The 17,211-nt window shown below is 37.1% G+C and overlaps 1 protein-coding gene across 1 annotated transcript in view; it reads left to right on the top strand.

The window, feature by feature from the left end:
* Positions 1–17,211, top strand: part of LOC140240926 (voltage-dependent calcium channel subunit alpha-2/delta-1-like) — a 111,801-nt gene that overhangs the window by 61,490 nt on the left and 33,100 nt on the right. The window contains exon 18 of the mRNA XM_072320701.1: positions 5,799–5,873. Coding sequence (XP_072176802.1) covers positions 5,799–5,873 — 75 coding nt within the window. The remainder of the gene's footprint in view (positions 1–5,798; positions 5,874–17,211) is intronic.

Genomic DNA, 17,211 nt, shown 5'->3' with positions numbered 1-17,211 from the left:
GATTAACTTTTTGCAATGATGTAATTTTTATTTGTACACTTAAATTCCACACATTATGTTGCATGAAATCACCAATCTGTATTGATACAATGCTGATATTCTATGATATTTCCAACTGCAGGTACATGAATGTTACACTCTGAACAAAGCATGAGTCAAAACTGTTTGATCCATAGCACTAGGAAGACATGAAGATATGAAATTGCAATATCTGGCACATTTCTTTATTAATAGCCATTCATAATGACTTGCTTAAATATTTCATATTGTTTGCAGATGCAAATAGTAGATTTCTTGTCGTTGCATCAACTGCATATATTTTTGCATAGTTTGGAATGGAATGCATAAAAAAAAAAAAAAAGCACCTGAGTGCAGTCGGTGTAGACCTCCTAAGATTTTTACAGTCCAAGTACTAATCTTCATCTGATGAATGCAAACAAAAGGAGGATGGCAGTTTAGTTTATGCATATACTGACATAGACCCCGTTTACAGTGTGGGGCTGGGCCGAGCCGCGGCCGAGCCGCCGCCGAGCCGCGGCCGAGCCCAGCCTCAATTGCGTGGCCGAGCCCCGCAATTTTGTCCGTTTACACTGCCGGGCTCGGCCGCGCTTTTAATTCAAATATTATATATATATATATAATATACTTTCAATATTTTGTCGTAGTGGCGCTCTACTTGTAAACAAACGCAATTTGGTATAGCCTGGTTTTCAGACCCTTTGCCAACTGGATTCCGTGGCAACGAAGTCGCCGTTCAGGCAAAGGCCTTTGCCGAAGGAAAAATCCTTTGCAGGACAAAACCACCTTAAACTATACGGTCTAGTTTTCGACGTTGAGGGGGTTAATATCGTGAATAGCGAAATAGTACGAGCAGAGGGTTTGGAAGCCAGGCTAAAATTGGCCGCGCATTTGGCCCAGTTTGCGTTTACACCAAGAAGAGGCCGAGACCACCTCCAGAGCTTGGCCAAATGTGCGGCCAATTTTGGCCTCACATTTGACCTTTTGCGCGTTTACACTGAAATGAAGGAGGGCTCGGCCGCGGCTGAGCAGCGGCCGAGCCTCGCACTGTAAATGGGGTCTGGATGGCTAAATGAATATTACATTCAGTTCTACAGCTTTATCACAAATGCTTCTTTTCTTTGCCAAAAATCACTTGATAACATATTCTCACCATTTCTTGCCAGCTGACATTGATTTAAACCAACAGGTTGCCCAGGTTAACCCTCTCTTTACAAACATGCCATTGACCATTTGTAAACTGGTAGTCATTGGTGCTGAGAGAGATTGTCCAACCACTTTGGCTATAAACTGGAACTGCTTGACCTTAAATCTTTACAAAGTTATTTCATGTGTACTGTGGATTTTAATGGGAAGTAGGATTTGTCAGTTTATACTGTCAATCTCTGTCTGTCACTTCGTTTTTCTGCTCTAACATTTAGTCCAGACCAAGATATCTTGAGCGCTATATTCTAATTGGTTGGTACATATTCAGGACTTCAGTGTAACTCATATTTTTCCATACAGTATCACTAACTAGTATCATCTAATGTGTGTTTGCTTGAGGGTGTGTATTTCATTGGTGTATAGGAACAGTGGAAACTGTTGAAAAAGAATGTCAGCAAACTGGCCAAGGAATATGTTATTCTCATGCTTGTAATGGCATATTGGCAATATCAGGGTCCTGTAGCATAAAAAGATGCAATCAGACATAAGTCAGCTAGGAAATCAAGCACAAGTCAGGTATCAACCGAACAGAGTTGAGTATTCAGAGACTTATGCTTGATTCTCTGATTAATGTTTGATCTGGGCCCTGTTGCGTAAAAAAAATTGCAATCAAACATAAGTCAAGTATCTGCCAATCAAAATTGAGTATTCAGAGACTTATGCTTGATTCTCTGATTAATGTTTGATCTGGGCCCTGTTGCATACAAAATGCAGTCAAACGTAAGTCAGAAAATCAAACGTAAGTCAGATATCAGCCAATCAGAATTGAGTATTCAGAGACTTGTGTTTGATTCCCTGATCTATGTTTGATCTGGAATTAATTTTTATACAGCAGGGCTCTGAGCCTCCCAGTCTCCCTAAAAACCTAAATATTTCATCATGTCCTGACAAAACATTGCAAAAATCTCCCTGATTTGGAAATTTCAATCATTTTTGCCAATTGCAAAGCATGTAACACACAAGTAACTCCCTTGACTGCCCTTGAGAGCACCCCTCGATTTAATGAGGGAATACTAGCAGCCGTGCACTTGCATCTATTTTGTCACTTCAACCTTCCATCTTTCAGAGCAACTTGCATTAGAAGTTTGTTGTTTGGGTGACAAACTAAATATTGTAATGTCAGCATTGTGGTATACTGTAAAAGTGGATATTTTCGGGCGACTAATTTTTCGCGCTAGGCCGGGTCAGAAGAGTTTCGCGTGTTATTAATTCCGCGGAATCAAGACATCACGCACAGGAACTTACGGCAAGCAAAAATATTCGCGTGCTTTTATTTTCGTGCTAGTTTCTGGTTGCGCGAAATGCGCGAAAATTTCAACACCGCGAAAATTTCCACTTTCACAGTACCCAAGCTGCATAAACTTAAAGTGTAACCAAAGTAGTTCCAGCAATACTATTTAGACCTGATGTACAATCTACATCTACATAATGTTATCAGTTAGTTGATCTGATCGTGCTGGAAACAGTGAGACATTATGTTTAATTTTTCATTTCATTTATTGCAGTAGTACCACCCTTATCGTTGTTTCTGCAGTACATATTGACAAATATTGAATTGTATGATTATACACACTCTTATTGTGCTGTTGCTTGTTCAAATACATGCATGAAATTCTTGCTCAGTAATTCCTCCTACTAAATGTTGTGTTGGAAGATCACATTTTCTGTCAAAGATATTTAATGTGATTGACATCATGGATTTTATGTAGTCCTCATCATTACTTCTGGCAAATTGAAATGTTTTTTTTTTCTTTTTTTTTTAAAAAGTCAAATATTCAATTGATTAAAGGGATGGTATAGTATTGGAGGAGATGAAGATTGGGCTTTCAAGATTTTGCGAGATACCAAGAACCACTTATGAAATAGTACAGAGCATACCATTCTGAGAGGAATTCAAATTTCAGTAGATGAAAATCGGCTTTGGAATGGCTGAGACATCAAAAAATAAAGTAAAACGAAGCAATCCTAATAAAAGTGGGTCCCACCTTTTATTAGGATTGCTCTGTTTTGGATATCTCAGCCATTTCAAAACCAATTTTCGTCAAATAAATGTTGAATCCCTCTGGGAATTACATGCTCTTTCATTTTGATAAGAGGTTTCTTGTTATCTCACCAAAAAATTTTAGAAACCTGAAGTTAGGTCTCAACCAAAACTGTGCCATCCCTTTAAAGCACAAACCTTTATTATGTACATGTATATGGGTGTGTATGTGTGTGTGTGTGTGTGTGTGTGCGTGCATGTGCGTGTGTGTGCGTGCTTGTGTATTTCTTTCGCTTCTGGCCAGGAATATCATAGGGTGTTGGAAATGCTAATTTAGGGAAACTGGTTCAATAACGACTCAATGCTGACACTAAAATTGCTGTGAAAAGGTTGATAGATTGTTTTCTACAATTTGTTTTCTAGACATTGTGTATTCCTAACTTGATTTCTTTTAGGAAAAACTTCTTGCTATTTACAATAATTCAAAGTGTTTTCTTGACTCACACCTCAAGGTTAATCTTACGCTTGGTTTTCTATTACAGCAGCATAAAATCCTCTTGGTTTTCCTCTGACTGCAACTAACATGTATATTATGTATTTAATACGATGCAGTTATATGCGATATACAAACCTTGTACATAGGTTGGAATCTCTTTAATATTTGTGACCCGCTACAACAAAAGGATCCTAAAGTCGCTGACGGGTGAGCGGAGAAAATCGAGTTTGAAGTCAGATCATCAAAATCCGTCAAAATGTACGCATTTATGTTTTTGACATGATTTTGTAGTCTAATGTTTCTTCTATCATCTGTCAAAATTTTGAAGCTAAATGATCAAAGAAAAGGCAAGAAAATATCTTTTTTTTTGGCCATGATTTTCCGAGTTTCAACGGAACAGAAACGTGTCCGAAGATTTGGATTTAGTGCCGCAGCTAGACTCCACCCCTAGCAACGAGGGAGTGATCTCACTGGTTAGTGCGTGGCATCCTGGATACTGATTGGTCGTGCGTAGACCGCTGGTGGTAGGCTTGAATGAACATCGCGGAGGTTGCTAGGAGCGTACCTTCTATTGTCAAACGGTGAAAACTGTCTTGCTTCCCCTTTATCATGATAGCGTCGCAAGGAAAACTTTGGAGGCGGTTTTCTCGAAACGCTGATTTCTCAAACCACTAGACATGTGCTAATAAAATCATCGATATCTCCGCAACCGAGTTCTTTTATGAGTCATGTTATATATGACATTAAATTAGAAGAGTAAGGGAATGATGTTATGTCATTTTCAGAAAATTGTCCTCCCCCGACTTTCGGATCCTTTTGTTGCAGCGGGTCACATTTAAACTTTCAGTGTGTATTTGTATTGAATAGTAATGAAATATTGAAAGGTATAGGTGGACATTTATAGATGGAGTTAAATGTGTTAAATGCTTTCTTGCTTCTCAGACATATGACTTATACACTCAGGATTGTAGCATTTATTACATATCAGATTGTATGTGCAAGTTATGAAATATTTTGTTTACATATTGCATCTGAACTTATTTACAGATTGGCATTAGTTGTTGCATTGCTTCTCTTTGAAATGGTTTGTGTACCCCCTTTGTCTTATCAGTACTTCATGTTTATTGCAGTAGCATGATCATGGACAGGCTCAGTTACACAAAATACAGTCACATAATTGTATGATTTTCACACAGGCACACACACACACACACACACACACACACACACACACACGCACACATGATGTTCACATACACATTGACACACAATGTTCTTAAACACATAACCACACAATGTTCATGGACAGACAACCACACAATGTTCACAGACAGACAACCACACAATACTGGCAATGTTACAATGATACAAGTACTGTGAAATTACGGAGGCAAATTTGGAAGTGAAACATCTTGTTTTGTCTTCATGTTTTTTGCAGCAAATAGTGACTTGAGATAATATTAAGAATCATTTAGCTATCAAAATGCACAGAGATAAGAACCACAACCTAACGACAACCCTATTTAAGCCTGTTTATTTAATACCCAGTGGTATCTACATGTATATTTGTCCAATTGCCATTCACTGTGATTTGTTGCAAATGTCAAGTGGATTGAAATTAGTAAGGATGTTTTGTGTTCTTAATGTTTTCACATTTGAGACATGCTTGTAAGTTCCATGTGATAATCACAGAGTGGTCATTGGATGCTCTTTTTTCCACCAGATACCATTGAATTATTATTCATTTATCAGCCCTGCCTAATGCTCTGTTTTCATCTGCTCAGTACTCTAGAAAGTCTTGATAAAAAATGAACCCCCCCCCCCCAAAAAAAAAAAAAAAATTATCAAGATATTAGAGGCAGGAACATTCTTTTTAATGGTCACCCTGAATCTACATGTGATGTATTATACCGCTGTAGTAGCTAAAAACATATATAATTTCTCTTTATTCTACATTAATCCACAACATTTTGCTCTGACAATTAAGTAGTCTGATTTGAATAATTTAATCACCTTTCACAACAGAACACATATTTTACTGTGATAAAAGACTTCAACTATCACTATAATTCTTGTTTTTCTGGACGTGGTGTGTAGATTGGGCCCCAGGCTTACGTGTTTGGCATCAACAGCAACGGGTATATTCTGCTCCATCCGAGACTCAAAGCAGAGGTATGTATATGACCAATGTCATATTGTTTCTTGGTGCTCTAGATGTGAACAGTTGCACGCTGAACATACCCACAAACAGATAGTATTAAGATTTGCCAAGATAGGCAGGTCGCTGGCTTGAGGCAAAATCCTGAGAGAAGGCAAGATGCGGCAATTTGCTCCAGATTTTTGGAAAGGCTTAAAGTCAAACAACCATTGGGATATTTTTGGAGGAAAACGCAAGAGATTAGGGAAGTTCTTTTGCCAATGATATGTTTGTATATTCTGACAGTCAAGTACATGGAAATGTATTTGTGAAATTTCATTGCTTCACGCAAGGCACAAGTCGGCTAATATGAACTGGCACTTTGTAGAATTATTTCAGAATTAGACATTAGTGTTTTGTCCATGGAAGATGAGGGGTTTCAAACATGAGGGGTTGTGCATATTCTCAGTTCTGTGAATGAATTAAAGTAGAAACCTAGAGGTAGATAAGGCCCTATATTAGAATTGTAACAGAATTAATTGTCATTGCTCTGTTAAACGCTGGAGTTATATGCAAGCTGTAATTTTGTCTGAATATAGTGTATCATACCATGCTGGACTAACAATTGTAAAGATTGTGACTTTTCTAACAGCATGCTGTGATCGTTTTTTTTTTCAATGCTAACACCTATGTGATGAGATGTTGTCATTGACAGAGAGTGGCTAGACGTAGAGAGCCACAGCAAGACTGAGGCAACTTTAGCTAGCTCCAACTCGCTCTATCTACTAACACTTGTCGCTAACTGGTAACACGATCTTGTCCTGAAAACAGTATTTAAAGACGTGTGCATTCTCACTGGTGGATTCTTCTGTGAATAGTTTGTATGTGTGTGTGTGTGCGTGTGTGTCTTTTTTTTTTTTGAGTGTGTGTGTGCATGGACCTAATATTCACTTCTTTTCTTCCCTAATCTCGAAGAGATAAGCCTTCCATTCTTTCTCATTCTGTCGCTCTTGAGACTGCAAAAAGAAGATTGAGGTGTGCGTGCTACGTAGTAGTGGCAAATGGCAAAACTGTCATGATGAAGCCATTCTGCAACAGAGAGCATTGTTTGAACTCACTGTAAGCATGTGATGAATGATTTGAAGTACTGTACTAGTAAGAATATCACTTTTAGGTAACTCTTGAGTATGTGCATGGCATGACCATATGACTACAGACATTGATGCGTTTGTAGCCAGGGGTAGAATTGAAATCAAAGGGATTACAGATGTACCTGTTCATTACCAACTTGAATGAAAAATTGAGCTGAAAAGCACGGGATGCTGCATGTTAATTAAACGTCATCATTCTGAGCGATTTATACAATTGTCATCCTATTCAAACTATATATGGTATAGAAGCATCTGCAGGGTTCCAGTGTATAGGCACTGGTGATATTATGATCATGCTCATCATGGAACTATTATATTTCATACCTCGAATTGTGACACACACACAATATTGATGTCATGTAATTACATGTCAGCTGAGAGAAGTTGATAATGCATCTAGCTGTTACAGTCAAAGCAATCAAATCTTCAAACAAATATTGCAGTTTTAAGAAAGGTTTATCTATTCAAAAGTGTTCACAAATGTGACCATTGTAACCTGAGACATGCGGTGTCAAAGAATGCAGACAAGAATAGGTTTTGATTAACCCATAGAGGATGGGCTAATTTTGCTATAACATGCATTTCCCATAGACACCTGCCCAAGTATACTCAGGAATAGTCTTCAACAGATTAAAAATCTATGTTGACAATGTGAGACATGCCATTGAATTCTTTTATTATTTTTTTTTTCTCGTAGTGTGTACAAGTTTTCACAGTGAGTGATGCTTTAATATTAATTGTAAGCCAAGTCTGTGAGCTAACATTAAACTTTTGTACACTGGATAACATGTGACAAGTTGGCCCCACACCCTTGTGACATTGTAACTAAAAACATTAATTCCTTTTTATCATTTTGACAAACTGATCAATTTTGAGAAGAACACATTATTGTCCAGGAGTGCTGCAAATTGTAATCATACGAGGAATCAAGGCTTCTGGTATTAAATGGAATAAATGACGTTTGACTGCCAACAGTGAACACAATATCATATCCCACAATTAGAACAGACTCTTTTTTGTGATCCTGTTAATTCAAAATTCTATACTTACCAGACTCCATGAAGGCAAATTCCTCTCTTGAAGTTTACTTCATTCAGAATAAGAAAACAAAAACAAAAACGAAACAAAAACAAACAACAACAACAACAACAACAACAGCAACAACCCTGAGTTATTATCATTAGTGTTGTTTAACATTTTTTTTTTTTTTACACAATCATGTTAACATTAAACATACTTATTTAGCTATTAATTCTGCAACTTCATTCCCCTTTCCATTCACAGTGTTGTAGAGTACCAAGTTGTCTCAACTAGAGAGAACAGTTTAATTGAAGGGTATAACTCTTCTTGAATTTAAATGTCAAAAGAAGTTGAGTGAAGATTTATGTTCTTTGCTGAGCATGTAGGGAGCTTGTCTGCCCACGATGAACATCACCCAATCTCAGGCATAATTACACTTCCACATGAATAGTAAACTGTTATCACTGTTCTAGGAAACTTTCTGCCCCTAAAATGCCACTTTATTTTACGTCTGATATTATGATGATGCTTTTATTGTTGTTATTTGTTTTGACTTTCACATGCAATTTTTCCGTCGAAATTATAAATTTTCTAACAAAACCTTTCAAAAAGTAAATTCAATATCTTTCTGAAGAATGCTTTGAATAACAAATCAATGTAGTATATTTGACAAATTTTTAATTTGACCACACTCTTCAAAGATGCAGTAGTGAGGATATTTCTGGATTTTTCCCTGTCTTTTTCCTGTTCCATTAAAAATTGAGACAACTGTCAGTGGACAAAAGAGAAAGATAGTCAAACCTCGCCACTGAACTGACCAGTGTTAATAGTGTCTTCCGTATTTGATTCCTGAATGCCAGGTCATTTACATACATGTATGACCTTTGACTGGTTGAGGAGAGAACAACTTATACAATAAAGTCTTTTGATTTCTTTTATCCCTTCTGTGGCGTGGTTAACTGCAATGAGAATGCTAGCAGCTTTGGACATGACCTTCCATACTCTGCTGTTTGTGACCTACTCTCGATCTTTATTATCAGATTTCTAAACTTCAGATGAGAGTGTCTTTCACTAAATGTGAATACGTTGTCATCACCATGGATGAGATGAAAGTCAGGGGACTCCCTTATAAAGTGAAAGTGGTTTCCATTCATGCAAAAAGCCCTTTCCTATTCTTTGCCTCTGGAGAAATCACATAGTGTTTATGATGAATTATATTATTTTACAGTTATATCAACTTTCTGTATGATCATACGTCTACGCTTCAGATAGGAGTATCTTTTACTAAATGTGAATATGCTAATCATCGCATCCGTCCAAATCTGTTTCATCAGATGACTCCATATTAACATGACAGTGGTGTCAATTCTTGCTGATAAAACCCTCTTTTTATTTTCTTTGCCTCTGGAGAAATCAGACAGGATATAATTGGGAATTACCATAGTAATATGACCATAATATTACATCTAAAAGACACTACCTGGTGCTTGTAAATGTATATTGTCACTGTCCATGTCAAATCAAAGTTCACAAAAATATCATAATATACTAATAGAATTGCACAGAATGTAGTGTCTTGTTGAATATCTAACATTTGATGTTTGTGTACAATATTTACACATCCTAACATATAGTGTTCATGTCAAGCATACACTGTTATGTGTGATTGTACCATGAGATTGAAAGTAAACTTTTTGCAAAGACTTACACTAATATAACCTTCACAGTATTCCAGAGGAAGGGCAAGTCCTTTTATAGTGATCCTACGTAAACAAAGCTGTCATTGTATCAACTTACTTCTTATTTAATGTTATTGTATGTGTTTAAGATCACAAATGCATTGTTACATCACATTTTTCATATAAAATGGTATATTATTGGTATACATGTGAACACTTCAGTATTAAATTTTAATGGACATCATTCATTACGGTAGTCGGGTGAAGTGCCATGGTGTTGATTGTATTGATTTGTCATAACATTTCATAATCATCATTTTCATGGTTTTCCGTGAAATTCATTTTGGTATTCAAAGCCAGGCACATATTCTCTTTATACATACTATCGTCATTTATTCATATTTAACGTTTTTTTTTAGTCCAAGCATCATGATCAATAGCTCACAATTTTTCTGATTCATTCCTTCCTTTTTTGTATTGCAATTATGTAAAAGTGCTTCCATTTCATAAAAAAAAAATCTAAAAATTGAGAAGGCTGAAATTAGCACTTGGCCAAGTACTGGAGTGATGGAAGTAAATGACCTCTCTTTGGTTAGATATTCTAGAATATTGTCATCCATGGCTGTTTATGTTGATTCTTCTGGTGTAAGTCGAACGTGGTAAGTCAAGCAGAACATGTGCGTGGACGTACTTGTCTACGTTTAAGATGTGGACACCATGGAAATATGAAAATGCATACAGAATATTCTTAATTAGAACATCTCATTGCCCACAGCCCACTGAAATCAAGATGTGTGAGGAATTCAAATTTTTGTTTGGGTTTTATTAGCATGTCTTGAGTTATTTTTTTGCCATTCCTTCTATATGATATCTTTATACAGTAGTCAGTATTTTCTCCATGCCATTGAAGTGTTGTTGTAGATTCAGAAATCACAGATGCCGTCTTATTGGTGGAATGAAGCTTCGGACGCATCTGAAAGTTTGGCTGCTGAGTATGTCGATGGTTCAAGTTTCTTACTTGATTTATTAGTCTCACTCATTTATTTTGTTAATGATTTTTTTTTTTTACACCTCAACCATTCGCCATGTGATGCTCTCTTTCATCCTTTCCCTTTCTTTCCATTTCAAATTTCTCCTCCTCATTATGTTGGTGATAACAAACAGGACCATATCAAATCCATCCTGGAGGTATTCCTCTCACCTTCATTCTTTTTAAACCCTTGCCTCCCGTTTTCATTTGCCTGCGTGGTAACAAGAAAATATAATGGTCAAGAGTAACCTCAAAGAGAAGTGCATCTTGGTCCATTTTCATTCTTGTTTGCAACATCTGTATAATCATATTACATATATATATTCATATTTGCTCTCACATATATATATATATTTCCTCTACTTCTCTCTTTCCTGTACTATATTATGTGTCTTATCTTTGCATCCTACTTTTGTATTCTGTAGCAGTTTGTCTAAGGTTTGTTAGACTACAGAATGTTTGGTTTTTGTTTGAGTTTGTCATGGAAGATAATTGGAAGGAAAATCAAAGTGTACACATTTTGCCAAATTCTTTATTTTATGCTGTTAATGCTCCTCTGCACTGGTATCTGATATGCTGGTACCATTTTCTGGCTTTACCCACAAACAAAATTTGTCCCCCCAAAATCTACCTGAAAAGAAATTTAAAAAGAGATTGAACAAGATGACCCCCCCCCCCCCCCCCAAAAAAAAAAAAAAAAAAAAAAAAAAAAAAAAAAAGAGGGGGAAAAAGACGATGATTTGTATTGACTGCTGCATGCTGTTCTATGCACTATGGGTATTGACATTGAGTCTGCATTTTCATTATTATTTTTGTAGGCTTGTCATGTCTTGATTCAACCAAATGTCCACCATCTGGCACTTGCCTGTGGAATGTTGTATGGCACCATGCTTGCATATTGAACTCATTGTCTGCCTGCTTCATTTCATTTTTGATTTTTTTTTTTTTCAATTGTAGTAAAAAAAAAGAGAGAGTCTACTTTTGAGTTAAATCAGCACAGTCTTGAAATCTTGACTGACATGTCACACTTTTCAGTCTTAAAGCGCAAATAGAAAGTGATCCAAGGTTCACATTATTTTGCATCTTTTGTTTTTTTAGTGATAAGTTTTCATCTTCACTTAGTCCAGAAATACTATGATGGTTCTTTTCAAATGTGACAATGCAAACTTTGAAAAGAAATCAAGCCAATGGTATCATGATGGTGACATAATTTTTTTTTTTTTTAAGAGTGAGAGAGGGAAAGAATTGTAAAAAAAGAAAAGAAAAAGATAACAAGATGGAGGATTAAACATATTATTTCCAAAATTTCAAGAGGTAGGCCTCATTCCCCTGCTACAACCTCATTCAAATCATACAAAACCGTAAAATCATCAAAGAATTTATTAATTTTCAGTTCTCTCTAATTAAAAGATAAAGTCAGACAGATGCCCAAAATATATCAAATGCTCAATTACTTTTATTGCTAGTATATAGTTCAGCAGTGTTTGAAGAACCATTCAGAAAGCTACCTAAGTATTTCTCAAGACACAATCACAATGAAATTTATGTTTTGAGACAAAAGAAAAGTAAGAAAAAAAAGTGGAACAAATCAAATGTGCATGAGAACAGAACAACAGAGTTATCCATTTAAATACAAACAACTCAATGCTGGAATTCTACAAAGCCAATGAAGTGTAATATTACCTATATTCTATTGAAATACATCTCAAACATCTTTTTGATTCACATAGACTACACCTTGTGCCCACTTCCCCATCTCTTCCATTATACAGCTTGTGCAGATGTATGGTCTGTTGTGTGTATTTTGAGAGTGTATCCACATGGTTTGCCAACGAGAAAACGGGAGAGAAGTTTTCATGGTCAGACGTCTAGGTATTTAGCAGCAGCTGGCTGGAGTGAAAACATGGATGTGTGTATTTTTTAGGTGAAATTATCTCCTTTTCTTCAATAATTGGCTTTGAAACTCCATGAAACTGTCAAATGTGGTCCATCTTAACCCGTTGAGGATGGGCTGGTTTTGCTACAACATGCATTTCCCATAGACCCTTGTGTGAGTATACTCGGGACATGTCCTCAACGGGTTAATCTTCCTGATAGTGCAAGAAATATTATTGATACATAATATGTAAAAGAATGGTCGATTGAGGATTTTGAATGCTGATGCCATGTTGCCTGTACCGCCATTACCATGTACATGTAGATTCATACACTGTATGCTTGACATGTGCATGCACAGCATTCACACTGATTCACACTCCAGCACCATACATATAATGTACAGGCAAGGTGTTTGTTTTCACTCCAGCTGTAACCAGAAGTGATGTATGCCCGACCATGAGAAATAGACAGAAAGACAGAGTGATGTAGAAAGATAAAGAGACAAAGGGTGAGAGAGAAAGAAAGGGCGAGAAAAAGATGAGGTGTAAAACTGGTTTCTGAGACAAAAACAAAGTGCACACGCGTCAACCTGTCTCTCACAGATAGATCAAGAGAAATATACTGTAAAAGTAGAAATTTTTGTGGTGTTTACAGTTTCACACAATCAGAAACTAGCTCGAAAATAAAAGCACGCAAATATTTCTGCTTTCTATATTATATTCAAGTAGTTGATTTCTTGATTCTGCGGAGTTAAAAACACATGAAACTTATCTGTATCTACCCAGATGAACACAAAAAAATAACTCCCACAAAAATATCCACCTTTACAGTAGGTGTGAAAAGGAGTGAAGAATTTGAGAAACTTTCATTTGTTCCAGTTCACTATATATATATATCATACCCCATCTAACATCTCACCATCACTGACACTTGTCAAGCCTTCACCCTGTACCTTGCGCCCCCGTCAGGACCCGTCTTTGTTCCATTGATGTAATTCACCTCTGTAACATTAATCTGGCGAACTCATCTCACTGAACATGGCCACGATCATGCGTTAATTTGAGAATGCCACACTATGAAATCCAGCCCATGCAAGCCTGTTTCATCTGTTTGTTGATTGTCACCAAGCCATTTGATTCCATCATTTTGATTTGTAAATTTTTTATTTTCATTTTCCGTGTTGTAGTTTCTTGCTAGCTTGTGACTTGATGAGGTTGCCTCCGGTTTAGCATGGGAGTGCACGATATTTTTTTACGTTAATAATTTCCAACCACATCTTTTTGCCAGTGCCCACTCGTTTTATCATCCATCTGTTCTATGTTTCACGCCATTTGACTGCAACTGTCAATTATTTGCCTGTATTCAGTGCTCCACATTGTCTGTAAATTTCCCCCATTTATTACCACCATGAATCATTATGGAGTTGTGATTTGTGCTCATGACCGAAGTGACTTAGCTGCAAGTGCAGGAGTATAAGGTGTTTAAAGTATCGCACAGCTACGACTCTCATTTGGGGAGTTTTGGGATGTAATCAAATGTGACCCGCGACAACGGTTTCAGGCAAAAGTCGCAACAGCAAATTCCCTCCTAGGCGGGGTACAAAGATTTTGACCATTATTTTTGTCAATTTTGTTTTTTTGCAAAAATCGAATCTTTGATATGTTTTCTACATCTACACTAAATTGCATAGCATAAGACAAAGTTTTTCCTATCGAAAATGGAATTCTAAGCACCCTATGTTGGATCGCACTTGTCAGTTTCGAGCTTCTTTCGAACGCCGCGCCAATATCCCCAGCGTTGCTACGGCACAGGGTCTCGCATGCGATTGGCTGGTGCGTCGCATACATTTACATAATTCGGCTTTCGGAGACACCAGTTGCAGCGTTTGGGGAATGCTTTGTCCACGCGTGCACGATGACATGCTCCATTGTTCTTGCTATAGTGGTTTATACGCTCGCTCTGAAGTGCGTGCTCTTCGTTTGGCTTTCTATCCAAACTATTCTACCGCAATGTTCGACAACGGAAGTGAAACAAAAATCATGTAGCATGACATAACCGTGTGAAAAGAAAACTAGATATTCTCAAATTTGTCTACTTGTACATGTAGTAAAAATTATGACAGCAGACTGACTCAATGGAAGGTAGATAAGAGGAAAGGAGCGGTCACATGTGACTAATTATATTCAAATACTACACGTCAAGATCGCACCAAACTAACGAGTCGTGTTTGTTTGTTTGTTTGTTTTTATTTAATTAGCACCACCGAACAAAGCAACATATGCATGTCTTGTAAAAGCAAAACAAACAGGAAGCGTGACCCTTGCCAGCACTAGCAATCTTGTCCCTTCAAAAGGGTCGCCAATGATAAAGACAAATCAACCACAATGAAAACGCGATTTGTAAATGTGTGGATTTGCCACCGCTCCTGTTACATGCACACGGTCAGGCGTGTGAATGCCATTGCGTAATGCGTACACCAAATACACATGTACATGTGCACTATACAGCTGTACGTGCAATTATCGTATTCGCCATCTTGAAAGACGTACTGGTAAACAAACCCGAGCGAAACGCATTGTTTTTCGGCTTCATACGCTGAGCTCCGAGGAAGGTGTCCGGGAAATTTGACTCTCTCAGTGAGCCAATCAGAAGGCGATGTGGTTGCTAGAGGCGGAGCTTAACATGGATTGGCACCATCGTACGGATGGGTGATTCTCCCCTCGCATCGCCGCTCGGACATTGTCTTTGAGAAAGAGGTGAATCTTCAAAGCCTGTTTTCTCGCAATTTTGTCAGGCTAACAACTTAAAAAGTGCATTTTATTTCTCTTTCTATGCCCACTTATGGTGCCGAAGAATACAAGTATTTTATATCAATGCAAAGCTTAGGAAACGGGCAATGTAATTCAGTGAAAAAATGAATTTTCAAAATTCCCGACTTTTGCCTGAAACCGTTGTCGCCGGTCACAAATTTATGAATGCTTCTTTCAAGTGATTCAAGTGCTATAAAATGCTTCCTAGTGCTCTTCTGTATCCTTAAAATTAAAAAGAAGAGAAAATCCTGTGTTGAAACCTGCATTCAATCCACTTTGCTCGAAGCCCATTAGTTGTTGACAGATAGGACTATGAAAATCATGTGGTCACTAGGTTATGCATGAAATCTGAATACTGGTAGATTATGAAACTCCTATAGGCCTGTAGACCATTATGATGCTATTCTATCTAAATTCATAAATGTTCATTTTTCCTTCTTGGGACCTGGCAATGCTCTTTTCCACTCATCTGTACATTTCTATGCATTTCAATATGTTGAATCCAGTTTGCATGATTTCGATGTTGCTAAGCTGGGCAAGTTCGGGGCATACATTGTAGTTGTCAGCTACAAGCTGTGTTATCCAAGTATGCATAAAATTTGAACAATTTAGTAAACCGATGTATTACTTCACTCCACTGTCTACACATACCCCACAAGTTAGAGCATACATGCTTGCATCATTCTGCATCTTTGAAATACAGACATTCTTCCATCGCCTCCACTTTAAATGTAAAGGAGCTGAAGTCTTCCCTGTTTTGGAGTGTGATTAGGTGCCGCTCATTTTGGAGTAAAATTACTGTGTGATTTAGCTCTCTTTAATCAAATTTTCTATGTGAGTTTAACTCTTTGTAAAGTGAATTCAGGTCTTTCACAGAGTGAATATATAAGGTAGCTATACCGCCATACCTTTACATTTATGGAGTAATGTATAATCTGCAGGCAGATCAAATGGTTTAAATTGCAGTGAACGTAAAGCTTACAAACACATGAGAATACAAGAAGGCCTGCTTCATAGATGTAGACCTGCACTTGTGAAAGAAAATTGACAAAAGAACACTAACAAGTAATTCTGAGGACCCACTAGTATCATAATACTCGGGAGAAGGTTGTTTGTGTAATCATGAACTGAGGGTAGTCAGAGATTATCCGTATTCTGTATTCACTTAGAACAAACTCTTTTTATGCCCCTCTAACTGTGGAGGGGAAGATTTTTATGGTTTTTGCAACAACATAGTTGACTTGGGTGGCAAAATGTACCCTACTCATGTACACACCAATATTTAAAGTAATTTAGATGTTGAAAGTAGTGTTAGATGACACAAATCCAATTGGCTGTGCAATTGTGTATTCCGTCATACTTTATAGTCTATTACTATATGTCATGTTATGTTAAGTTATATATCCATACTGTCATTACCCACAATTATTGGATAGGTCATTTCAACACAACAGAAATGGAATGTGATGGATACAGGTTGTTGTTGTTGTTGTTTTTTTTTTTTTTTGGGGGGGGGGTTTATATGCATACACATATTCTGTTTATATCGCAGTGAAAACTTGTCAAACTTTAAAATTCAACACCTTACTGGTCTTGATTTAGGGTGTGTTTTTGATGAAACTTCTATCATTGCATTATGTTTTTAAAGCCAACATGAATTGAGTGTGGAAACTGCATTGTGTCAACAGTTTGTTTACTTTCTGAGAGAGATGAATTTGAATGCATGCTTTTAGCTGTACCAAACTTTAATACCAGCACAAGGTGCTTGGGATACAAAATACACCTTATTATGCAAGGATATGATA

This window comes from Diadema setosum, chromosome 2 (genome assembly GCF_964275005.1).
Source record: "Diadema setosum chromosome 2, eeDiaSeto1, whole genome shotgun sequence".
In the NCBI taxonomy this organism is placed as follows: Eukaryota; Metazoa; Echinodermata; class Echinoidea; order Diadematoida; family Diadematidae; genus Diadema; species Diadema setosum.
This window is presented reverse-complemented; position numbering and strand designations above follow the sequence as displayed.